Consider the following 25,773-nt stretch of genomic DNA (forward strand, 5'->3'; position numbering starts at 1 on the left):
AGTGTCTCTTATACAGGTGGTGGGAGGAGTGCAAATAAGGATAGGCAGGTTTTAGTTATAGGGGATTCAATTATTAGAAAGGTGTTTAGGTTAATCTGCCGTAAGAACCCTTCATGCAACAGTCTGCTGCTTGCCTTGTGCTACGGTGAAACAAATGGACAGATTATTGGGAGGGGCTGGGGAAGACCCGGCAGTGTTGGTACACATAGGTACCAATGATAAAGTTAGAGGAGGTGGTGAAGTCCTCAAGAACGATTTTAAAAAACTAGGTAAAGTTGATGGCAAGGACTTCCAAGGTTATTTTCTCAGAGATATTACCTGTTCCACGAGCAAGATTAAGAGGACAGCGGGAGCTTAATGCGTGGCTGAGAGATTGGTGTAGGGAGGAGGGGTTTTTGGGGAACTGGGCTGATTTCTCAATCGGCTACAGGCTCTTTTGCTAGGGATGGGTTGCACCTCAATGATGATGGTGCAGCTGTTTTGGGGGAGAAGATGGCTAGAGGGCTCAAGAAGATTTTAAACTAGGCATGGAGGGGGGAGGTTTCAGTAAAGGATTAAGTGGAAGACAGGTTAGATGAGGTAGTGGGCAAAGGAAGGGAAAATGGGGGAGGACATTTGGTTGAGGGTACTGTTAAGGATAGGGAGAACCACGTGTCAAATATTCAATATGGTACCAGTATTAAATGTATGTCTGCAAATACAAGGAGTCTGACTGGTAAAATGGGAGCGCTGGAGGGAAAATATGATGTGATTGGTGAGGCCGAAAAATATCTGAATGAGTCGCATGACTGGGCAGTTAATATAAGCGGCTACACTTTGTATTTGAGGGACAATAGAAAAGGAGGAGAGGTATGCCAGTTTGTTAGGTAGGATTTAAAAGCTAATATAAAGGAGGAGGTGTTAGAAAATGAGCAGGCGGATGTCTTATGGGTGGAGCTCTTCACCGATTGTAGAGTCCAGCAAATAAATTGTAGGAGCATGCCATAGACCCCCTAATGTAAGTGAGGTGGAGGAGGCAAAACTCCTGATGCAATAGAAAAGGCTGCAATAGAAAAGGCTTTGGTTAAAGTAATGATAACGGTGAATTTTAATTACCCAGATATTGACTGGAGCAACAGTACTGCCAGGTCAGTTAATGGGAACAAGTTTATTATCTTGTTTTATGGCACAGGTTGTTGAGGAGCTAACCAAAAAAATGCTATTCTGGATCTAGTGATCTCTAATTGAACCCCTGCGTAATAGTGACCATAATGTCATATCATTTATGTCTGGCAAAAAACAAATATACACTGGGGCATCAAAAACATTGAATTTTAGAAAAGCTAATTTTAGTGCCTTGAGTGCTGCCCTTCAGAGCATTGACTGGGGCATTGTTTTCAGCTAAAAACACAGAACAGAAATGGTTGTCATATAAAACTATATTAAATTGTTACAGTTCTCCCTTAAATGTAGATATAGAAGCACTAAGAATCACCCTATGTGGCTTAGTATAGAAGTAAAGAAGTTAATCAGAAAGAAGCAAAAGGCACTTAACAACTACAAGTCTGTTGGGATAGATGCTGCATTTAATGAATATAAACACTATAATGAATGATGTAAAACAGCAATCCAGAAGGCAAAGAAAGGAAATGATGAGCACATTTCGGCCGAGGCTAAAGGTGGCCATACACGGGCAGATAAAGCTGCCGATATCGGTTGTTTGTATCGATTTGACAGCTTATGTGCCCGTGTATGGGGGGCTTCCGACGGGTCTTCCCGATCGATATCTGGCCACGATATCGATCGGGAATGTTTGATTTTTAACCGTCGGACCCCCTTGGCGCATCGTAATTCGATCGTTCGGCCATACGGCCAAATTACCCCCCGATATAGCCATGCCGTTAGTGGCATATGTCGCCAAAAGAGCAGATCTTTGAGTCTATGGCCACCTTAAGACTAATCCCAAAAAGTTTTTAAAGTATATTAATAGTAAAAAGATGCGGGTTGAGAGTGTTGCTCCTTTAAATAATGGTACCAGTATGGTTATAACAGATACAGAAAAGCAGAGCCGGGCCACACTGGGCAGGCGCCCTAGGCAACCTGGGCCAACGTGGCGCCGGCTGAGTGTGCGCATGTGCAAGTTGACGCCAGCGCTCGTGCGCAGAAGCGTCAATCGCAACAATTGAGTGCAGGAAGACCAGGAGTGAAAGGACTGGACACGGGGTAGGCGACAGAGCAGGTGAGTGCCTGGCGCCCCCCAGCTTTGCGCCCTAGGCACGTGCCTACTCTGCCTACCCCTAGTTCCGGCCCTGCAGAAAAGGCAAATGTGCTAAATCAGTTCCTTTCTTCAGTGTATACAATGGAGGAGTCAGAGTTCCCAGGCTCATTTCATAGATGCACTGATAGCTCAGATCAATCTAGCCGTGGCTGACTCAGGATATGATTCATAAAGCTTTAATAAAAATGAATGTAAACGAGGCACCAGGGCCAGATAGCATACACCCCAGGGTTCTAAGAGAGCTTAGTTCAGTTTTAGACCAGCCGCTATTTCTGATTTTCTCAGATTCACTTTCATCTGGTATGGTGCCTTTCGATTGGAAAAAAGCTGATGTCATTCCAATATTAAAAAACTTACGAACTTAGTCTGACAATTATAGGCCAGTAAGATTGACATCTGTGGTGGGCAAATTGTTTGAAGGTTGTTATGGGATCACATTCAAAATGTTGTCCTAGCGAATGGAATTATGAGCAGCAATCAGCATGGCTTTATGAAGGATAGGTCATGTCAGACAAATTTGATTGCTTTTTATGATGAGGTAAGTAAGATGCTGGACAGTGGAGGAGCAGTAGATACTGTGCCCCACAAACAACTGCTTTCTAAACAAAGGTCTGTTGGGCTTAATGAAGTAATTTGTACATGGTTAGGAAACTGGCTATAGGATCGGGTACAGAGGGTGGTTGTTAATGGTACATTCTCTACTTGGAGTAAGGTTCTTAATGAAATTCCTCAGGGCTCGGTATTGGGTCTACTTTTATTTAACATGTTCGTTAATGATTTAGGGGATTGTGCTATAAGTATTGTATCAGTGTTTGCAGATGACACATAATTATCCAGCCCAATTAATTCCATCCAGGATGCAACATCCTTGCAACAGGATCTTGACAAACTGCCAATCTTGGCAGCTTAGTGGCAAATGAGATTCAATGTTACTAAATGGAAAGTCATGCACATGCCACTTATACCCTTAATGGGACTGCACTAGGCAAATCCATAATGAAAAAGGACTTTGGAGTCCTTGTAGATAATAAACATGGCTGTAGCAAGCAATGCCAGTCAGCAGCATCAAGAGCAAATAAGGCCTTGAGTTGTATTAAAAGGGTCATTGATTAACAGGAGGAGGGGTCATTCTTCCACTGTATAGAACACTGGTGAGATCTGTGAAGATGTGGAATTCTCTCCCTGAATGAGTCGTACAGGCTGATACATTAGATAGCTTTAAGAAGGGGTTGGATGACTTATGGAAGCTAGCTCATAGTACAAGTTGACCTAGGGACTAGTCTGATTGCCATTTTGGAGACAGGAAGGAATGTTTTGGAGAGGCTTCAAATTGGGTTTTTTTGCCTTCCTCTGGATCAACTAGCAGTTCGGCAGGTTAAAATATAGTTAATAGGTGTGTGTTTTTTCAACCTAACTTACTATGTTAGTCCCAAGGTGCCGAAGACCCGAAGCCATAAAAGGAGTGGAAGCTGAAGCCCCGATGCCACCAAAAGACCCAAAGCCACGAAAGGAGCCGAAGAAACCGAAGAGACAGTCATCGCCAAGGACTAGGAAGAAGAACCTAAGGTAAGTTCCACTGAACGCCAATGTGTTTTTATTTATTAAACTTCTGGCCACCAATTTTTTATTTTAATCCTCTATAGGCCCCTGACCACTAAAGTTTTTAAAAATATTCTATGGGGCCCCTGACCACTAATTGTATTTTTAGCTTGTAAGTGTGTGTGTGTGTGGGGGTGTGTGTGGGGGGGGGGCTGGCCACCAATGGGTTTTTAGAGCCCTTGTTTGTGTAGCTTTTTTACTGTAGTGTGGGGTCTAGGGCGGAGCCCAGAATTTTTTGTCATACAGGGCCCCATAATATCTGATGGCATCCCTGCACACATCACTCGTAATAAGTTACATCCTGGTGATAACAATTAGACTGGAATCATGGGGAAAATTGTGAGTATAAAACATAAACATTTTGGTAGAAATTGCAGTTAGCCCACTGCACTTGCAGTTATAAATGACATCTAAGGAAAATCAAGAAATGAGAAGACAAAGCACTCGCCAAAATCTGATGCTGATAGTGTTTATTTGTATCACACCATAAGCACAACCCTTTGGGCACATACACCTCCGTTTGTTAAAAAATTGTTAAAAGGCTTACGTCGATTTTTTTTTTCCTGTAGGAAAATCAAGAAATGAAAAGACAAAGTACTTGCCAAAATCTGATGCTGATAGTGTTTATTTGTACCACACCATAAGCACAACCCTTTGGGCACATACACCTCCGTTTGTTAAAAAATTGTTAAAAGGCTTACATCGACACACCACAGTGTGGGGTGTGTACCAATGCAGAGTCTAAACAAGAGTATTTATGAAATGTATCCATAATCAAGTTCATAATGAAGTCCATTTCAAAGTCTTTGTACCATTTACATTTAATAGGCTACAATAATTTTAATATGATTATCGCTAGGTAGTCTTTATCTGCAAAAAATACAAATGTTCTGTTTATAAAGAATTGAAAATAAAGACTATTTATGCAAGGCAAGAAACTCCAATGTGTGACACTAGTCTTAAAGCGGACCTGTCACCTAGACATAAAAAGTTGTATAATAAAAGTCCTCTTCAAATTAAACATGAAATACAAATTATTTTTTTTATCAAAGCATTCATAGCTGTTGTAAACTCATTTAAAAATCTCAGCTGTCAATCAGCACTTACTAGATGTCACGGTACTCCCCATATTGCCCCTCCCTCTTTACCATTTGATTGTGTAATCAGTGCATGGGGATGGTGCACAAACAAGGTTTTGAGATGACTTGACTTAATAACAGTGCCCACAAAATGGCTCCTGCCTGCTTGCTATAATTATGAATTCCCAGACTGAAGGAAAAAAGATTCAAATAATTAATATAGTGTAATTAAAGTTTATTTTGCTTGACTAACTTTATAAAATAGAATTTGGAATATTTTTTTTCGGGTGACAGGTCCCCTTTAATGGAATTGTGCCAAGGGTAGTAGCAGTTACATGGCCCCACAGCTAATTCAAATATTCACAGGGGATAGCCACTAGCAATGATTCACCCAGGCTAGTAAATAAATGCAAAATTATGTGTTGATAACACTTTTTTTAAATTCATTATTTGTTTTAACAAATAATGAGTTAGATATAAAACAGTTGACATCTCTATAAGGATAAGCGGGAAATACCTTTAAAGGAGAACTAAACACTAAAAATGAATGGCTAAAAATGCCATCCTTTATATACTGAATTTATTGCACCAGCCTAAAGTTTCAGATTCTCAATAGAAGCAATAATCCAGGACTTCAAACTTGTCACAGGGGGGTCACCATCTAAGAAAGTGTCTGCGACACTCATATGCTCAGTGGGCTCTGAGCAGCTGGTGAGAAGATAATCTTAGGCGACATAGCAAATTATCAAGATTAAAATAACATTGGCCTGTAATATAATCTGATCCTACAGGGCTGATTATTAAATTCTGATGCTTGTTGCACTGGTTTCTGAGCTGTCATGTAGTAATTATCTGTATAAATTACATCATCCTAATATTGTGACATTTATATTCTGCGTACTGAAAATGTGCAATGAATCAGCAGAAAAGATGAATGTGAGCTACAGGGGCATTTGGTGGCAGAGATCTTCCCTGCTAAAGGGCTGTGCAATGCCTTGGGCTGGCCTGGTATAGAAGCCAAAACATAAAGTACAACATTTCTAGCCTACTTCTTTAGTTAGACTTTAGTTGTCCCTTAAAGGGGAAGGAAACCTAGTTGGCACAAAAACCCTCCCCCCCTCCCGTGTGTTGCCCACCCTCCCTCCTCCCCCCTGGCCTACCCGTCCCGCTGGGCAAATGCCCCTAACTTGTTACTTACCCTTCTGCACAGGTCCAGTCCAGGGAGTTCACAGACGACATCTTCTTCCACGCGATCTTCTTCCTGCTTTGACCGGCGCATGCGCAGTAGATCCGTACCGGCAAAATGCTCCAACTGCGCATGCGCCAAAACGCTGTTCAAAGCAGGAAGAAGATCGCGTGGAAGAAGATGTCATCTGTGAACTCCCTGGACTGGACCTGCGCAGAAGGGTAAGTAACAAGTTAGGGGCATTTGCCCAGCGGGACGGGTAGGCCAGGGGGGAGGGTGGGCAACACAGGGGAGGGTTTTTGCACCAAATTGGTTTCCTTCCCCTTTAAAGCGCTGCAGTATTCAAAGAAATATTTTTTTACATTTTGTGCGTGGCTCATTTTTCATGAGACACAAGGCAGGTATTTAAAGAACCCACCAATCACAAACAACTTTAAAGGAACACACACCATTAGCAAATAACATACACAACTAAGGATCAGATTTATCAAAAGAAATTTAGCACTTGATGCGATGCTTCAAAACACTGCGCTCTTCGATAACCTGGATACTCAAGGATTGTCAGTTTCCCTAACGTGTTTGGGCATTTCAGTCAGACCTGTGCGAAATAGAATTGGTTTCTGAAATGATACAAAATTGAAACAGATTTTGGGAACTAGACATTTTTGTTCAGATAGAAATTATTTTCCTGCTCATATCTGAGGTTTAATTTTCCAATGCAATGGTATTTGCTGAATTTGCAACGCTCATTCGAATATGTTAAAAAGCCTACGCCATCTGCCGGTTCCACTTTTAAGGTCACCCAGAGAAGTTATGCGCATGCGACCGGCCATCACATGCCCTCTACAGTACCAAGGACGGTAGATTAGGGTGTTGACTGCGCCTGTTCAAAATAATGCTCACATTTTCACCTTATGGTAATTACCACGACTATCTTCCTAATATTCCTACTGATAACCGGTTAGGCGCAAGATAAAAAGGCAAAAGCGATATTTATATTTCAGCGACTGTAACAGTTACAGATACGCAGGCAAAAGCTAGGCAGACTAAAAGGTGGAGTGATTGGGCGGGGCTTGTTGCTGACAGCCTCAGTGTCTCCTTCACTTCGCCCTCCAGTCGCACGCACCGAACACGACAGGCCCTGTAAACCCGCTTCTCAGGTATTTAAACATGAAATAGCACCAGACTGTATACTTTACAGGGAATTTCATACTATGTTTGTACTAAAAAATGATCTTGGCGATGCTGAATGTTTTACGAAAGTAAAAAACGAATTGTGACACGATTGATTTGCTGGCTGCATGGAGGTAATTGTGTTTAGAGAATAAGCAAGTTACACGCGAAGTGAAAACCACAAATGTGAGGTAGATAGAGTAGGCGCCTGTATAATGATGCCAGTGTGCCGAAACGATTTGTAAATGTATTTTTCTTTTTTCAGTTCCCCGGCAATGAACGAAGGTCCTTTAATTCACCACTATATTTATTTCTATAATACTTATTTAAATTATTATTATTGGTCCTTAAAACGTAACTTTTTATGTATTTTTACTGGTTTTGATGCTTTAGTATTTTAATTGATGTCCTTTGGAGCTGCCACGCTAATGTCTCTGCTTAGGGAATGTCACATTTTCTGCAACCTGACCCGAGTCCATCCAGAATTATTTCCTTCAAATATTAAGTCTTTATTGAAGGCACGGCGGTATTTTTATTTTAATCAATCCTTGTATTAAATGCCTAGACCCTAAATGCTGCATCTCATTATGTACTAGCAACTAGCCATGAAAATTAATACCTCATGTAAGTGTAAGCGCAAACAGGTACGTTTTATTGGCTAACACTTTTTAATGCACTTTACAGTATTAATGACTCTGTTTTCAATTACCTATAGTTACATTTTAAAAAATGTCTATCATTTTTTAGTTTATATTGTAGAGAACTGTTCAATACTTAAATCAGGGATGCTCGTCTGAGGATCTTCAGCCATTCAGTAGTTCAGCTTAAATGAACAGTTAAATATATAGGCTGTGCAAAATTAAAAAATGTTTCTAATATAGTTAATTAGGCAAATATGTAATGTATAAAGGCTGGAGTGACTGGATATGTAACATAATAGCCAGAATACTACTTCCTGCTTTTCTGCTCTCTAACTCTGAGCTAGTCAGTGACTTGAAGGGGGGTCACGTGGTACATATCTGTTCAGTGAGGTTGCAGCTGACCCTCAGCATTCAGCTCAGATTCAAAAGCAACAGATATAACCCATGTGGCCCCCCCCCTCAAGTCTCTGGTTACGGCCTGGTAACCAGTCAGTGTAAACCAAAAGAGCTGAAAAGCAGGAAGTAGTGTTCTGACTATTATGTTACACATCCAGTCACTTCAGCCGTTATACATGACATTTTTGCCTAACTAACTATATTGGAAACATTTTTCATTTTGCACTACCGATCTATTTATCCAGTTTTTATTTTTACACTGAACTATTCATTTAAAGGACAAGGAAGCATAATACACCCATTTTATTAAATGGCTAACTTTTTATAAGATGGTTGTACCTGTACTTTGCTTTGTGAATAATATCCCTGGACATTTTTTTTTACTGACCAAGAGCAAATCAATCAAAAATAAGAAACTGTATTTCTAAATTAGCATTGCTAGATTTCAGAGCTTTCTGGTTAACTGATTTCTGTATAATAGATCCCATATCTGTAATTAAAGGATTGGGCTTACTCATCAAGCAGAACATCGATAAGAGCTAGGGTTGCCACCAGTGTGGTTTTGAACTGGACATCAAAACTTTCTGTTCGGTTTACAACATTGAGAAAACTGGATGGAAAGCCAACTAGTTGTGTCTAAAGGTGGCCATACACAGGGAGATCTGCTCGTTTGGAGATGTCGCGAAACGAGCGGATCTCTCCCCGATATGCTCCCATTGAGGTGGGAGATATCGGAATGATCTGATCGTGGGCTCTACAATCGAATCAGAATGGAGGCAATACGGGAGGTCGGATCGATGGCCAGATATCCGCCCAACCCCCTTTGTTCGGGTTTAGGCACCAGCAAAAGTGGCAACCCTAATATGAAAACAATAAAAAGCCAGAGAAAAGTAAATTAAATAAAAAGTAAAATATATATATTTTTAATCTCCTTAATAGAGCTGGAACACTCAACTGCCTGGGTGCTGGTTATATCACCATATAAATTAAATAAAAATAAACCGCACTCACAGGACTTGTTTGGTGCAAGAAGGTGGTGGTTTTATTCCTTTCAGTCCCTCTCCTCAGCGATCGGCCCCTCAGTGTCTCTCTTCAGTCCTTCTGGCTTCGGTTTTGCTTGCCTTCACATGATGCCCCTCCAAGCTCTCCCCAGCCTCTCAGGATTTCACACAGAACCCTCCCACCATGGCAAGTCTCGCTTAACATTCCTCTCTCCCTCTCCTGTTCTGCTTCCCCTCCCATCCTCCTTGTCTACTCTCTGTCACTGCCTCGCTCCTTACACCCTCTGTTGCAGCTGATGACGTCATCTGATGGCAGGCACAATTACATGAAGCTCAACAAAACAGAAGCAATAAAATTACAAACAAGGGACTAAAGGGAAACATAAGAAACAAAATTAAATGAGGTGAACACACACTGGGGAACAAACATTAGCAGACACAAGTAAACGCAAAACAAAATGTTTTTGTACAACATACATAAAAGCCAGGAAGTGAGAGATTTCACACAAACTGTAGATTATAATGCATAATGTACCCCCTAGTTAAATTTATAAAAATATTTATAAAGATATCAGAAGTCACCTCTGAGTTATGTGACCTGTATAAAAGAACTCAGCCTGCAGCCTTGTGCTTTTATATGGTCACATAACTCCTCGGTGACTTATAATATCTTTAAAAATTACAGTATATCTACTATATAAGGTACCCCCTCTTGTAAATTATAAGGATATTATAAGTTACCATAAAAAAACACAAGGTTACTTCTAATATCCTCATATTTTGCAACAGGGGGTACTTTATTTATTACAATAAGTTTTAGTGAGTCATGTGACAGAAATGACATCACTACTCACCGTTTATAACTGATGACATCAGGACTCACCATTTATAAGGATATAATTTACAAGATATTCATGGCTTTTGTGTATTTTATATATATATATATATATATATATATATATATATATATATATATATATATAGACTCCAATTAGGAAATTCCTAAAATCACATATAATTCAGTAGAAACTAGATCATGTATATGGAAAATGCAGACCCCAGCCAATTATGTGCAGTTCCTTATGGGAATTATATCCAATATGTACAGTCTATGAGCAAGCACTGATGTAAAGAAAACAGTCCTGTATCGCAATATTAGGCTAGACATTCATGTTGCAGGGTGTATAAGTCACGGGACATCTCCCCTTCACCCTCCTTTTACGTTACTTGCCTGTTGTCGCCAAAAAACAGACAACTCACCTTACAGCAGTGGGGTTCAAACACTTGGGCCGTGTCCCAATGCCTTCCATCAACTACCAGACTCTGCTTGCTCTGCAGCTCTCCCCAAGCATTTCACCCGCACACAAGATGGCAACAGCAAAGATAATGTGTGTTCCACAGTGGGACACAACCTGTTGTCTCTCCTTTGGCAGCTTCTTATTTACCGTATATACTCGAGTATAAGCCGAGTTTTTCAGCATCCAAAATGTGCTGAAAAAGTCTACCTCGGCTTATACTCGGGTCAGCGGGCAGTAGCTGAGATTGCAGTCACTTTTAATCATTCCTATACCAACAGTTCACTTGGGGAGAGACTGCAATATCCCACAATGCCCTCTGTTGGTTTTATGAAAGAATAACAGTGCGCCCTCTGTTGGTTATATCAAAGAATAACAGTGACTGCAATATCACACAGCGCCATCTGTTGGTTATATCAAAGAATAACAGTAACTGCAATATCACACAGCGCCATCTGTTGGTTGTATCAAAGAATAACAGTGACTGCAATATTACACAGCGCCATCTGTTGGTTGTATCAAAGAATAACAGTGACTGCAATATCACACAGCGCCATCTGTTGGTTGTATCAAAGAATAACAGTGACTGCAATATCACACAGCGCCATCTGTTGGTTATATCAAAGAATAACAGTAACTGCAATATCGCACAGCACCATCTGTTGGTTGTATCAAAGAATAACAGTGACTGCAATATCACACAACGTCATCTGTTGGTTATATCAAAGAATAACAGTAACTGCAATATCACACAGCGCCATCTGTTGGTTGAATAAAGGATTAACAGTGATGGCAATATCACACAGCGCCATCTGTTGGTTATACGAAAGATCAGTGATGGTTTTATGACACACAGCACTCTCTGCACAATTCTCTGTCACCATCAACTTTGCAAAGAAGTCCGGTCGATCGCTGGGGGAGTCTCTTTGGCGGAAGGTGCGCTGCTGGGAGACAGGGCTGTAGTTGTGTCTAGGCTTATACTAGAGTCAATAAGTTTTCCCAGTTTTCGTAGGTAAAATTAGGTACCTCGGCTTATACTCGGATCGGCTTATACTCTAGTATATACGGTAATAAAAGAAAAGGGGTATATTCTGGCTGTTTAAAAGTAAACACTTCACAAAACAAAAGTTTCCCACTCTCACTACTAATCTTTTTCTTGTCCTGGACTTTCTAAAGCAGTGTATCAAAAGGGCTTGCATGAATACATTAATGTTGAAAAAGGAGGGGCATTTAAAGGAAAGGTAAAGTTATAATCACTGGGACGTGGCAAATTTTAGGCACCTCCCTATGATTATAATCACTTACCTGATACCCCAGGCTGGTTCTTCTATTTGCTGAAAAGTGTACGTTTGACTTGTAACTTTACTGTGCATGCACACCCAAAGAAAAGAATGAAGTAGTGGAAATAGATTGCTTCATGGTGCTCTTACAGACGAACCCTGGACCGGTGTTGTTTTCAGCAAGCACAAGCACTGACCAAGTATTGGGTAAGCAGTTATAATCACTCAGGGCTGCCTAACATTTGGCACCTCTCAGTGATTATAACTTCTCTATTAAGTGCCAGTACAATTTCACATTTTGTCAGCTGCTATTATCATTCCAAAATAATGACACAAAATAAATGTACAACCAATTTCTCACCCCAACTACCATTTATGACATATATACGAGAGCAGATACATGCCTCCCCTTCACCCACAAATGCCACTAATTGTCTTGAAGCTGGGGCCCTCAGCTGTCATGTGCTTTTAGTTCATATTTGTTAATCTTAAGGGTTACACCAGTGATCCCCAACCAGTAGCTCGTGAGCAACATGTTGCTCTCCAACCCCTTGGATGTTGCTCTCCGTGTCCTCAAAGCAGGTGCTTATTTTTGAATTCCAGGCTTGGAAGCACATTTTAATTGCACAAAGACTAAGTATAGTGCCAAGTAGAGCCTTTTGTAGGCTGCTAGTCCACATAGTGGCTACCAAATAGCCAATCACAGCCCTTATTTGGCACTGCAAGGGACTTTTTCATGCTAGTGTTGCTCCCCAACTCTTTTTACATTTGAATGTGGTTCATGGGTAAAAAAGGTTGGGGACCCCTGGGTTACACTATATGTTGATTTAAGTCTTTCAAAATTACCTTTTTTTTTTTGGCATCTTTAGGCACAATGGCTGTCCCACCATCCTATGCTGATCTTGGTAAATCTGCCAGAGATATATTCAACAAAGGATATGGTAAGTATCAAATCTGTTTTAACATGCACGTGATAGTGGACATTTGTCTGGTACAACAGTACAGATATGGGATCTATTTGGAACACTTGAGACCTAGGGTTTTCCAGATAACGTGATATCCACTATAGCAAAGTGCCCCTTGCCTCCACTACTCGCATTGAATTTGTGATTGACCTTGGCCATGGGTGGCTTAATGTTGATAAGCCCTCTGTACTTTGGCATCATGTATGTGGTAAAGGTTGATCAATGACCACCCAGTTCTTGAAAGTACATTTTGGAATGCCATAGGTGATGGCTGAGAGGGGGCATCTGGCAAATCTAAGATTAGGGCTGCGAGCCTTCTTATATGCATAGTGACATGTTTCTGTTTACCTGCAAGATCAGAGAAGAATACAAAAACACAAATGTTATTACATTGGCACCACCAAAAACGTATGATTACATTAGTATGTCATTTTTAAGAAGTATGGTTATAAAAAAACTCCTTTTCATAATTGTAATGTAATCGTAATATTGTATGCGTATCCCTCAACCTATATTTGGTTAAAGTAGACTTCTAGATATATTTCACCAAAATGTTTCCAGATTGTTTAGAAAGTAAAGTACCTGATGAATGCCAAATGGGTAAGAGAGCCAGAGAGGAAGGGTTGATATGAAAATGCATGAATTTGGCGTCATTTCCCAAATGTTTTTGTGTATATAGAGAAAAAAATTAACAAGAACACTGCATTGGAGAGTTGATGTGATACTCTCCCAATGGACCTTCATTGATGCCTGTTATGATGCAATCTTTGCCAAGGTCTTATTGTTTATGGACAGCTTTAGAATACAGCAATTGAGGAGTGATCTATTAATATGTACATTTAATTTCTCAGTTAGTTGAGCTCTCTTACTTTTTTCTGTATGAAGGAATATAAATGTCAGTTCTTTTTATACGCTGTGCAGGGTCACAATAGAGTTCTGTTTGTCCCTGCCATATAAGCTGTTTATTAACTGTGATCAGAGCAAAATTTAGGGATGTCTTAAAATCATCTTCCAACTACACAGGGAGGGATAATCTTATCAAACAATCAATTGATGGACTGCTGCCATTTCAAAAGAACCAGATTGTCAAGCCAGGAGTGATCTAAAGGGTGCACTCCTCTCGTGTAAAATCTTCATAAACAATTTATTAATTGTAGATAAAATGCACTTGCAATATTGATGCTTGCAAATATTATAAGTGCATTTTCTCTACAATTGATAAATTGTTTATGAAGATTTTACATGAGGGGAGTGCACCCTTCTTATCTTTTTTTGGTTGGTAATTATACCTCTACACAATCCTGAGGGATTAAGTAAAAGTGAGTACATATTAAGTTACACGGAAATTACCTTTTTTCTTTATTGATTATTTTTTCATAAATATAGTAGTAATGTATTAAAATGTCCACATTAAAAGTTATCGGCTTGTTGCTTGTCAGGACTCTTACTTACTTTTACTTTTTTGTATTTCTTTCTAATAAGGTTTTGGACTGGTGAAACTCGATGTTAAGACCAAATCTGCAACTGGAGTGGTGAGTTCATTTTCATTGTTTTTGCAGTTTTTAACCCTATCATTTAAAAGATGTGGATAGTTTCAGTATTAACTTTTATCAAGCTTTCCCTGCAGCTCGAATTTAATTGCTGTTAGCAAGGGTGTATTACTGCCACATTTTAACTTGCTTGAGTCTAGACATTCACATAGTGAATGCCCATTCTGTTACGGGCACTAGATAAATCCTTTTACACTCTCTCTCCTTTCATATTAAAGTGTTATTACTTTGCAACTGGCTACTTAGCACATTTTGCTCCTGTAGCCAATATATTCTTTGCACACTGCTTTATGAATCACAGCTGCGTCCAACCTGACTCTTCTGTGCACTTCCATTTTGATGCATGTTGCTGTGTCAAATTAAAATCACTTAAATGTCCTCTTTTTATTGCGCCGCAGTATGTGTGCTACAGTTCCTGTCTAAGCTTTTGCTCCTGTTTATGGTCGCTTTATCGATTTTGCATATTCCTTTGCATGCTTTAGAGATTACCATCATCTTGACAATGGGATACAAGACACCTAGACCCCAGTGACCTTTGCAGTACAGTAAAGATCAACAAGAAACAGATCAACAGTGCCTGATTTCACGCCAGCGTCCTCTGGCGCCCCTCGCACATAAAGAATTGCGCTCATGTGCATCCTTTTCGTAGCGGAGCGCTAAGCACTTCCTGCTCCAAGTTATTAAGCGATGTGGCTGGGCGCCATCCTGCCCCTTTTATGCGGCCCTAGGCCCGGGCCTTTGTGGCATCGCCACAAATCCGGGCCTGATGACCTAAAAGACCATTGGTGTTATGTGGAACTTTCCTTTAATATATAGCATTATTACTCTTTGGCAACAGCAGCTTCTTTGTTCTACTTCACTGTCTTTGATTAACTTCGACTGCTCCTTTCGGCAGTTTTACTTTGGCTTCCTTCAGGGGCCCACTATCCATTAAATGGGTGGCCCATCGGGGATTTGTCAGTCTGGGCCTGCCTGAGGAAGACCAAAATACGACATCTGACTTTATCTGATCTGACTTAACCTGATCCGACTTTACATTATAGCTATAGGAGGATCCGATTCTGTAGAATCCTATACATTTTGTGCAGTTGCATGGAAAGATCAGATAAAATCTGACCCACAAACCCTGATCAAAATCTTGTAGTTTAACCCTAAAAGACAGTCCCATCCCATCCTATCTGGCATTGCTAAATGCATAATCGCGTCTTAGTTAGGCAAGGGTTCGGAGTTGAATCAAGATAGTTACTGTACATAAAGTACCAATGCTCTTAAGTATTTCTCTCTTGATTCAGCAGGCTATCCGTTCTTTGTAAAAACGGATTAGCCTTGCCACACGCTAGTCTGTTGTGTCATTTATACCTCTCGTGGAATAATGTCCTTTAGCTGCAAGGATTATTGTGTAGTTTTATGTCAGGACAGTTTTACTTAACCTTTTAAAATTAACATGAGATGGCAAGATATCTGTTAAACTATTGTATTTATTGGGCTCTCTGTTGAATATCCAAGCTGCAGTACTATTCTATTAAAGGAGAAGGAAAGGTTAAAACTAAGTAAGCCTTATCAGAAAGGTCCATCTAAATATACCAGTAAACCCCCAAAGTAATGTTGCTCTGAGTCCCCTGTCAAAAGAAACACAGCATTTCTTTCCTTCTATTGTGTACACATGGGCTTCTGTATCAGACTTCCTGCCTTCAGCTTAGACCTCATTGCCCTGGGCAAGAGCATGCTCAGTTTGCTCCTCTCCCCCCATCCCTCCCTTCTCTACTGTAATCTGAGCCCAGAGCAGGGAGAGACTCAGGCAGGAAGTGATGTCACACCACATTAATACTGCAGCTCCTATTCTAAACAAACAGAGAGTTTCTAGAGCTGTTTACTCAGGTATGGTAAAACATTCTACAGAATAAATATAGCATTCTAGCTTGCACTATTGCAGCTAATCTATTGGCAATAAAATGCCTCCGTAGCTTTCCTTCTCCTTTAAGACCAGTTGCTATTATACTGTAAAAACTTAATGTGAATCTTAAACTTGAATGTCCTAAGATTTAGTTATGCTCATTTTTTTTCTAACCAGGAATTCACAACATCTGGTACCTCAAACACAGACTCTGGCAAAGTAAATGGCAGCCTAGAAACCAAATACAAATGGGGAGAATATGGATTAACCTTCACAGAGAAGTGGAATACTGACAATACTTTGGGGACAGAAATTGCCATTGAAGACCAGGTGAGTGTCTGCACTACAGGTTTCATATACAGTCCCCTCACTTTTGCATTTGTTACCCCAACACCAACCAGATGTAACCAGAGAACCCCAACTAATCACTTCAATGTAAATGAATGCAAAGGAGGAATGTAGAATTTCTCCTATTTTTTTTAAAAGGGGGGGGGGTGAAAAAAGCATGTTTCTATTAAAATGAACATAGAATTGTTCAAAATATTTTAATGTGAAGTTGCAACTCTACAGTTAGCCATCTCCAGACCTAAACAATCATATTATAGACAGAGGATCATATGATGACTCCCAATGTCCCACTCCAGCTAGACCAGGCAAAACACAGAATGTAATGTTTGTAGGCAGAATAAAGCATTATACCTTTTTTAAGTGCTATTAACAAATCTGTGTTGTCCTGTCATAGTTATTCTTGGAGTAAGAAGGGATGACATTTTCCCCCCTTTCCTGGCAATCCTTGCTCTAGGACGGTGATACTTCACAGTTATACTTAAAACACCGGCTTATACCTTGTTTTACAATGTAGCACGGTTCCAAATGCCAGGCAAATTCTATGGCTCAACTCTCATGCCAGAGATCTTTCAACTTGTAAAAAAAAAAGGTAGTGTCAGGTGCTTCTACAGAACCTCTTTTCTGCAAAAGGGTCCGTAGATATGCCTAAAAAGACTTTGCACATTGTTTGCAAAGTTGAAGATTTTGATTTATTAGCTCAAGGCAATGTTTGGTTCTTATCAATTCAATTGGGGTTATCAAAATCTTAACCTTTGCAACTTTTTTAGTCAACTCATTGTCCTTTCCTTATCCTTCAGCTGTGCAACAACAGCTAAGTGAATATATATATATATATATATATATATATATATATATATATATATATATATATATATATATATATATATATATATATATATATATATATATATATATATATAATGGACCAGCACACCGTTTTCTTCAATCAAACGTGTTTATTCAATACACACTGTGCATCCAACGTTTCGGCCCGCATCCGGGCCTTTATCAAGGATAAAGTGATAGTGATCAGCCTTTTATACCCATAATCCCCCTCGTTAGTCATGTCATGATGACCTCATCACAATGCTCAATTTGCACTCCAATTACACATGTATTAAAATGTCACACAAAAAAAACATCTTTTCAAGTTATAATGTGCTTGTAATTACCACTTAACTGTTGTATACTTAATAAGTGCCACAATTTTTCAAAAATAAAATCTTTCATTTCTGACTGCAATGCGTCCTCATTAATTGCAATAAACCTCTTTGTGTAAAAGTGAATATAAAACATTAAGTGTACCTTTATATTACTGCCAGTAGATGTCACCAAAGTGCTGCAAAATGAATATGTGCTTTGATCCACTGAAGTGAATTAAAATTGTTACAAGTTATTTTCTTTAACTCCAGAAACGGCAAACACACAGATACAGCACCTGTAAATTAAGATAAGCGTTATCTCAACCAGTTGAAACATATGTCTATATAAAGGAAACAACTCCTATGTATCTTTCCAATAGAAACAAGTCTTTGTTCATTTATTCTGGTCTCTCTTCCAAACCTGATCTCTAGGCACTGATAAGAGGGGAAATTTATATACTGCTACGTTAGAAAACAACCCAATGACTGCTGCCCATTTAATCCCCTTGGCGCTACACAGCCCAATTCATAAATCCAGTATGCCTCCCTTTTTAAGAGCATATTATCATAGTCCCCTCCTCTTGCTCTCTTGGGGATCTGCTCTATGGGCATGCACCTAAATGCTGCTGGACTGTGTCTGGCCTCCGCCCAGTGTTTAGCTACTGGCTGCTGTGAAATGTCTTGTTTTTTGCCCTTTTCTCTCTTGTTTTTCTCAGGATCCAGTGCTGCTCTAATGCTGGACCTGTGCATCGACATTCTCTCCTTGAATGGTCTGATCGTTTTACCACAGTAAATGAGCCCACAGGGACACTTTACAATGTAGACCACCATAGCGGTATCGCAGGTCATTCGTTGCCTGATTTTATACCGCTTACCTGTGTGTGGATGGGTAAAATATGTGCCCTGTATTAAGGAACTACACAGTATGCAGCCCATGCATTTATATACACCCGGACGTTGTGTAAGAAAATGTTGGGTATTGGATCTTTGGTATCTACTCACAGGGTCAGAGGGACTCAATATTTCTTTCAGATTGCTACCCCTTCTAAAACTAAATCTGGGCTTCTCAGGTAACTTTTTGGTTAGTGCGTCATCAGTCTTTAGAATGGGCCAATGTTTTAACACACTACTTTTCACAGCTGTGCTATTTACCCCATACTTACTCACGTAATATAGGTCATTACTCTCACCCCCACCTCTGATGACCTGCTTGTGTTCCTGTTCCCGTATGATCTCCTCTCTATCCAAAGAGAGAGCCCAGTTTTTAGTCTCCAAAAGCAATTTTTCGGGGTATCCCCTCTCTAGAAACTTATTGTACATATCTGTGAGATCCCCTCGCCTCTTACTATCGTCACTATCAATGCGCACCACCCTAAGCATCTGTGACTTGGGCAATGAGTTCAAGAGATGCCTAGGGTGGTTGCTATGGTAGTGGGTCAACGTATTCCTGTCTGTAGGCTTTCTGTATATACATGTCTGCAACTGATCATTTTCCTTATAAATTTCAACGTCCAAAAACTCTATTTTCTGTAGACTGTACTTGGCCGTGAATTTTACGGGGCTCTCTAATTCATTCAAAACCTTTATGAATCCATCCAACTCACCAGTGGGGCCTAACCATATGTAGAAGATATCATCTATATACCTCCTGTAGAACGCCCCAAACTGTCTGAACAGGGGATGGCTCAATATATGGTCGGATTCAAATTTATACATAAATGCATTCGCATACGCTGGGGCTACCTTCGACCCCATTGCTGTACCCGTAAGTTGTACAAAGTATTCGTTCTCAAATTTGAAGTAATTTTTATATAGAATAAATCTGAGTAGATCCAACATAAATTCTACTGGCGGGCCTTCATACATTGCATTGTCGGTAACTAATTCCCGCACTGCCTCCACACCTGCATCATGCGGGATGCAGGTGTAGAGGCTCTGCACATCCATAGTCACCAACAACATGTCAGTACAAGGGCAATGTATGCTCCGAATCACCTTAAGAAAATCACTCGTGTCCTTCAAATAACTTGACATACTTTGTACACATGGCTGCAATGCAGAATCCACATAAGATGCAATCCCCTCATTTAAAGACCCATTCGAGGAAATTATGGGGCGCCCTGGTGGCGTATATAGGCTCTTATGAATTTTAGGCAGTGTATATATAACTGGGCGTATAGGGCAAGTTGGCAAAAAGTATTCATACATGCTTTCCGTAATCCATTCCTTATTTAAAGCAGTTTGTAACAACACCTTTAATTCTCTATGAAAATTTTCAGTGGGATCAAAAGACAATCTCTTATATTTAGTGATATCAGCTAGCTGGGATAGGAGTTCACATTTGTAGTAGGAGTAGTCCATGACCACAATCCCCCCTCCCTTATCCGCAGTCTTAACAATGATATCCTTGTTTTGTTTAAGGGACTTAATAGCCCCCTTCTCCGCCATAGTCAGATTGCCCCTCCATTTCTGCTGCTTGTTATAATGGAATGTAGTGTCCGTGTCCAGCATACGATTAAAAGTCTTGATGGAGGCATTGGTACTTATAGGATCATACACACTCGTGAGTTTAAACTTATGTGATATGGGAGCTGAACTTGCCGAGCCTCCCCCATTGCCTTCTGTGGAAACAACATCTAGGCCTGCAGTCTCACAACCCCCTTCTATATTCATGGCATCCCCATTCCAATGTATACGGGTCTGGCCTGCTTCTTTGGCATATTTTTCCCTTAGCCTTACATGTCTGGCAAATTTATAATTATCCACAGTATGATGAAAAGCATTGTCACTCACCACTGGCACATATCCTAATCCTCTCTTCAGCAGCGATGCCTCTGATGCCGTCAGCTGGTGCGAAGAAATATTGAAGATCAGGTCCTCTTCTTGGTTCTGGTCTCCTCTTGGGGTTTCCGTGCCCTTGTATTTACCGGTGCTCGACTTCCTACCGCGACGGGTGGCCTTCCCGGGTCTCCGATATCTCGTGGGCGCTGCGCTAAAAAATGCGCCTGGGGCTGTGCTTGCGGCGATCCCGTAGCGCTCCCTTCTCCTTCGCTCCCCGAGGCCTACAAGAACAAGTTGGCAAGTATAAGGCAGAATTGCTTGCTTTCAAGAGCGCCAAGCGGCTTAAAGTCCAGCAAGATTATAAAGAAGGAACAGTCTACAGATGGCAGCAGAGCGGAGCACCCAGACGAAGGCGGATGGAATGGAGAACACGCAGGTCGCCAGGTCGATCGGGAACAAGCGGCGCCTCGGGGAGCGAAGGAGAAGGGAGCGCTACGGGATCGCCGCAAGCACAGCCCCAGGCGCATTTTTTAGCGCAGCGCCCACGAGATATCGGAGACCCGGGAAGGCCACCCGTCGCGGTAGGAAGTCGAGCACCGGTAAATACAAGGGCACGGAAACCCCAAGAGGAGACCAGAACCAAGAAGAGGACCTGATCTTCAATATTTCTTCGCACCAGCTGACGGCATCAGAGGCATCGCTGCTGAAGAGAGGATTAGGATATGTGCCAGTGGTGAGTGACAATGCTTTTCATCATACTGTGGATAATTATAAATTTGCCAGACATGTAAGGCTAAGGGAAAAATATGCCAAAGAAGCAGGCCAGACCCGTATACATTGGAATGGGGATGCCATGAATATAGAAGGGGGTTGTGAGACTGCAGGCCTAGATGTTGTTTCCACAGAAGGCAATGGGGGAGGCTCGGCAAGTTCAGCTCCCATATCACATAAGTTTAAACTCACGAGTGTGTATGATCCTATAAGTACCAATGCCTCCATCAAGACTTTTAATCGTATGCTGGACACGGACACTACATTCCATTATAACAAGCAGCAGAAATGGAGGGGCAATCTGACTATGGCGGAGAAGGGGGCTATTAAGTCCCTTAAACAAAACAAGGATATCATTGTTAAGACTGCGGATAAGGGAGGGGGGATTGTGGTCATGGACTACTCCTACTACAAATGTGAACTCCTATCCCAGCTAGCTGATATCACTAAATATAAGAGATTGTCTTTTGATCCCACTGAAAATTTTCATAGAGAATTAAAGGTGTTGTTACAAACTGCTTTAAATAAGGAATGGATTACGGAAAGCATGTATGAATACTTTTTGCCAACTTGCCCTATACGCCCAGTTATATATACACTGCCTAAAATTCATAAGAGCCTATATACGCCACCAGGGCGCCCCATAATTTCCTCGAATGGGTCTTTAAATGAGGGGATTGCATCTTATGTGGATTCTGCATTGCAGCCATGTGTACAAAGTATGTCAAGTTATTTGAAGGACACGAGTGATTTTCTTAAGGTGATTCGGAGCATACATTGCCCTTGTACTGACATGTTGTTGGTGACTATGGATGTGCAGAGCCTCTACACCTGCATCCCGCATGATGCAGGTGTGGAGGCAGTGCGGGAATTAGTTACCGACAATGCAATGTATGAAGGCCCGCCAGTAGAATTTATGTTGGATCTACTCAGATTTATTCTATATAAAAATTACTTCAAATTTGAGAACGAATACTTTGTACAACTTACGGGTACAGCAATGGGGTCGAAGGTAGCCCCAGCGTATGCGAATGCATTTATGTATAAATTTGAATCCGACCATATATTGAGCCATCCCCTGTTCAGACAGTTTGGGGCGTTCTACAGGAGGTATATAGATGATATCTTCTACATATGGTTAGGCCCCACTGGTGAGTTGGATGGATTCATAAAGGTTTTGAATGAATTAGAGAGCCCCGTAAAATTCACGGCCAAGTACAGTCTACAGAAAATAGAGTTTTTGGACGTTGAAATTTATAAGGAAAATGATCAGTTGCAGACATGTATATACAGAAAGCCTACAGACAGGAATACGTTGACCCACTACCATAGCAACCACCCTAGGCATCTCTTGAACTCATTGCCCAAGTCACAGATGCTTAGGGTGGTGCGCATTGATAGTGACGATAGTAAGAGGCGAGGGGATCTCACAGATATGTACAATAAGTTTCTAGAGAGGGGATACCCCGAAAAATTGCTTTTGGAGACTAAAAACTGGGCTCTCTCTTTGGATAGAGAGGAGATCATACGGGAACAGGAACACAAGCAGGTCATCAGAGGTGGGGGTGAGAGTAATGACCTATATTACGTGAGTAAGTATGGGGTAAATAGCACAGCTGTGAAAAGTAGTGTGTTAAAACATTGGCCCGTTCTAAAGACTGATGACGCACTAACCAAAAAGTTACCTGAGAAGCCCAGATTTAGTTTTAGAAGGGGTAGCAATCTGAAAGAAATATTGAGTCCCTCTGACCCTGTGAGTAGATACCAAAGATCCAATACCCAACATTTTCTTACACAACGTCCGGGTGTATATAAATGCATGGGCTGCATACTGTGTAGTTCCTTAATACAGGGCACATATTTTACCCATCCACACACAGGTAAGCGGTATAAAATCAGGCAACGAATGACCTGCGATACCGCTATGGTGGTCTACATTGTAAAGTGTCCCTGTGGGCTCATTTACTGTGGTAAAACGATCAGACCATTCAAGGAGAGAATGTCGATGCACAGGTCCAGCATTAGAGCAGCACTGGATCCTGAGAAAAACAAGAGAGAAAAGGGCAAAAAACAAGACATTTCACAGCAGCCAGTAGCTAAACACTGGGCGGAGGCCAGACACAGTCCAGCAGCATTTAGGTGCATGCCCATAGAGCAGATCCCCAAGAGAGCAAGAGGAGGGGACTATGATAATATGCTCTTAAAAAGGGAGGCATACTGGATTTATGAATTGGGCTGTGTAGCGCCAAGGGGATTAAATGGGCAGCAGTCATTGGGTTGTTTTCTAACGTAGCAGTATATAAATTTCCCCTCTTATCAGTGCCTAGAGATCAGGTTTGGAAGAGAGACCAGAATAAATGAACAAAGACTTGTTTCTATTGGAAAGATACATAGGAGTTGTTTCCTTTATATAGACATATGTTTCAACTGGTTGAGATAACGCTTATCTTAATTTACAGGTGCTGTATCTGTGTGTTTGCCGTTTCTGGAGTTAAAGAAAATAACTTGTAACAATTTTAATTCACTTCAGTGGATCAAAGCACATATTCATTTTGCAGCACTTTGGTGACATCTACTGGCAGTAATATAAAGGTACACTTAATGTTTTATATTCACTTTTACACAAAGAGGTTTATTGCAATTAATGAGGACGCATTGCAGTCAGAAATGAAAGATTTTATTTTTGAAAAATTGTGGCACTTATTAAGTATACAACAGTTAAGTGGTAATTACAAGCACATTATAACTTGAAAAGATGTTTTTTTTGTGTGACATTTTAATACATGTGTAATTGGAGTGCAAATTGAGCATTGTGATGAGGTCATCATGACATGACTAACGAGGGGGATTATGGGTATAAAAGGCTGATCACTATCACTGTCACTTTATCCTTGATAAAGGCCCGGATGCGGGCCGAAACGTTGGATGCACAGTGTGTATTGAATAAACACGTTTGATTGAAGAAAACGGTGTGCTGGTCCATTCTATGCATATATAAAGACTTTGACCGAGCACCCGGACTGGAGAAAAAAGAGGACAGAGTGCAGGTGTTTGTATTATTATATATATATATATATATATATATATGATAGATAGATAAACAGGCAAGCTTTGGTCACTGTTTGTAAGGACATAAATGCACGAGCTAAAGTAAAAATATATTATGTTAAAATGTATTTAGTAGGGATGCACTAAATATTTCATTTTTGGATTTGAATACTGTATCTCTTAAAGGACTAGGGTGGGATTCTCCTACATTAGACTACTGATTGTTTGCACCCCTCTGGAGTGTAAACCCTATTAACACTCTTGAGAGAAACCCCGTTCAAAAGGAATAATATAATTCCAACATTTGACTTTTCTTTTAAAAGGATAGTTCACCTTTAAGTTAACTTTTAGTATGTTCTAAAACAGCCAATTCTAAGCTACTTTTCAGTCAGTCATCTTTATATATTTTTATAGGTTTTTTCTTCTGACTCTTTTCAACTTTCCAATGGTGGTCACTGCCAACAATCTATTGCTCTGTGAGGCTGCAATTATATTGTTCTCTGTCATCTCAGGGGGACACAGGGACTCTTGGGCTTAAGCTCCACACTCTAGTAGGCAGGACACTTAGATCTAATTTAAAGGGGCCGTGTCTGGGACTCCAGCTTAAAGGACCAGTAACACATTTTAGAGAACCCAGTCCCAGTCAATGCACTTACATAAGTAACATCAAATATGCAGTTGCATCCTGCTTTCTAGTAAGGAAACCGATAAAAATGGAAACCGCAACTTTCTTGTGGAGTCCAAGGGGGCCCGCCATCTTGGAGCACTAGAAAAGCCTCTTCTCTCTGCCTGCGCGTCGCTGTGAGCCTCTTCCTGTCCTTCGGGATCCAACTTCCTAGTTTGTGAAGTGACATCACCTAGCAACCACTAGTTACCAGTCAGTATGCTCCTATCTGTTCTAACAAACTGTTCCCCTCCACTGCCTCTCATCAAGCCCCAGCCATTCCACGAGCCTCTGACATGTGCGCCTCTCTCCTCCCCAGCCCTTCCGTGTATGTGTGTGTGTGCGCCTCCCTCCCAGCCCTCGGTGATCATTGAAGCAGCCCTTCCACTTTGCCTGTCCTCCCCAGGCATTCCGTTGTGTGCCTCTCCCCCCCCCCAGCTCTTCCATGTGTGTGTACCTCTCTCCCAGCTCCCTGCGATCATTGAAGCAGCCCTTCCACTGTGCCTCTCCTCCCCAGCCATTCAGTTCTGTGCCTCTCCTCCCCAGCTCTTCCGTGTGTGTGCCAGCCCTCTGCGATCATTGAAGCAGCCCTTCCACTGTGCAAGTCCTCCCCAGCCATTCCGTTGTGTGCCTTTGCTCCTCAGCTCTGTGCGCGTCGCTCTATGGATCCTCTCTGGCTGCTCTGAAAATGAAGTGACTTCCT

General features: G+C 41.0%; 1 protein-coding gene across 2 annotated transcripts in view; it reads left to right on the forward strand.

Annotated features, from left to right (window-relative positions):
- The first annotated feature begins 7,125 nt into the window (after positions 1-7,125).
- The window catches only part of vdac2.S (voltage-dependent anion channel 2 S homeolog), a 41,672-nt gene continuing 23,024 nt past the window's right edge, over positions 7,126-25,773 (forward strand). Inside the window, exons 1-4 of one of the 2 annotated variants that reach the window (XM_041570561.1) lie at positions 7,126-7,281; positions 12,777-12,848; positions 14,355-14,404; positions 16,494-16,646. In XM_041570561.1, coding sequence (XP_041426495.1) covers positions 12,782-12,848; positions 14,355-14,404; positions 16,494-16,646 — 270 coding nt within the window. In that variant the 5' untranslated portion in view covers positions 7,126-7,281; positions 12,777-12,781. 2 annotated transcript variants of the gene reach the window in all.

This window comes from Xenopus laevis, chromosome 7S, assembly GCF_017654675.1.
Source record: "Xenopus laevis strain J_2021 chromosome 7S, Xenopus_laevis_v10.1, whole genome shotgun sequence".
Lineage (NCBI taxonomy): Eukaryota > Metazoa > Chordata > Amphibia > Anura > Pipidae > Xenopus > Xenopus laevis.